This window comes from Anopheles cruzii, unplaced genomic scaffold, assembly GCF_943734635.1.
Source record: "Anopheles cruzii unplaced genomic scaffold, idAnoCruzAS_RS32_06 scaffold05331_ctg1, whole genome shotgun sequence".
Taxonomy (NCBI): domain Eukaryota; kingdom Metazoa; phylum Arthropoda; class Insecta; order Diptera; family Culicidae; genus Anopheles; species Anopheles cruzii.
This window is the reverse complement of record NW_026458916.1, coordinates 1-1009: the sequence shown is the minus strand read 5'-3', so window position 1 is coordinate 1009 and position 1009 is coordinate 1. Positions and strand designations below refer to the sequence as shown.

General features: G+C 42.5%; 1 protein-coding gene across 1 annotated transcript; it reads right to left on the bottom strand.

The window, feature by feature from the left end:
* Positions 1–298: 298 nt before the first annotated feature.
* On the bottom strand, positions 299–991 carry LOC128277283 (serine protease grass-like). Its single transcript, XM_053015725.1, has 2 exons — positions 781–991; positions 299–702 (listed from the first exon to the last, which is right to left on the bottom strand). The coding sequence occupies exons 1-2, from the start codon at positions 989–991 to the stop codon at positions 299–301; spliced, it is 615 nt and encodes a 204-aa protein (XP_052871685.1).
* Positions 992–1009: the final 18 nt, after the last annotated feature.

The following is a 1009-nucleotide window of genomic DNA, read 5'->3' as shown; positions in this document are numbered from 1 at the left end:
AATTGGTTATCGAGTTCTTATTCTGTGATATGAAAAAATCTCGTAAAATGAATTAAAATAGCAAATTTATCGTTGTATACTTAATTTATTTGTATAATGTTACTTAAAAATACTGAGTCACTATATTTTGAGTAGTTTTGCTTAACTTTTACGCCGCGCATAATTTACATTAATAGGTTTAATAGCTTAAACGTGATGTTCTGAGTAAAGTATGAATCCTTCGAAAAAATGTCTCTCAAAAATCGTCAGTTGGTGGGTCCTAAAGATGAGGAGTTCAGAATGTTGCAGCTATCCCGTATTAGTCTTCCAGATTGTCCAAAATCCAATCGGCAAAATTTTCCACTCGTGTATATACTCCCGGCGCGCTCAATTTTCCACAAGTGTTCAGGCCAAACGACACTACACCGTACTGCACAAACTGACCACTAACGCTGATCGTTTTCAATGGTCCACCCGAATCTCCTGAGCAATTGTCGCTCATATTGGCACCGATCGCGCATAGCTGGCTTTCTTCCAACTTGACGTAACGATCCTCCATGCGCAGACGCGATAGGCACTTGTCGTTGGGCATCAGGGTTAGAACGGCAAACTGGAGCCTGGCAGAGGACTCACTATTGTGAGTGGTGCCCCACCCAGCAACAACGTAGTTTCTTACCGTTGTACGCATCTGGGGTCCAACCGGCAAACAGATCGGGTTCACGTCTGGCGGAAGGGGAATAATTTTATAAATAAGGTTTTGAATTGATGCTCGTTGAATTAGTCTTCTATATGCTAACTTACTATCATTGAGGGAAGCCTTTCGAGAAAGCCGAATCAAAGCGATGTCATTCCTTTTGTGCCGGTTGCTGTAGTTATCGTGCATGATGATCCGCTCAACTGGAATATCCTGCACGGGCATGGCGCACTCTTCGCCGTTCGTACTGCAATCGATAGTTTTGTCCAGATCGTACTCACCCAATCGTACCGATACACTAAACGCGGAATAGCACATATTCATTAAACATCGTTA

Bases quoted from the DNA above. Each gene is read 5' to 3' on its own strand.
- LOC128277283 (XM_053015725.1), bottom strand. From the start codon at position 991: ATGTGCTATTCCGCGTTTAGTGTATCGGTACGATTGGGTGAGTACGAT. The intron at 703-780 runs GTAAGTTAGCAT...CCCTTCCGCCAG, and splicing joins AAAGGCTTCCCTCAATGATA to ACGTGAACCCGATCTGTTTG.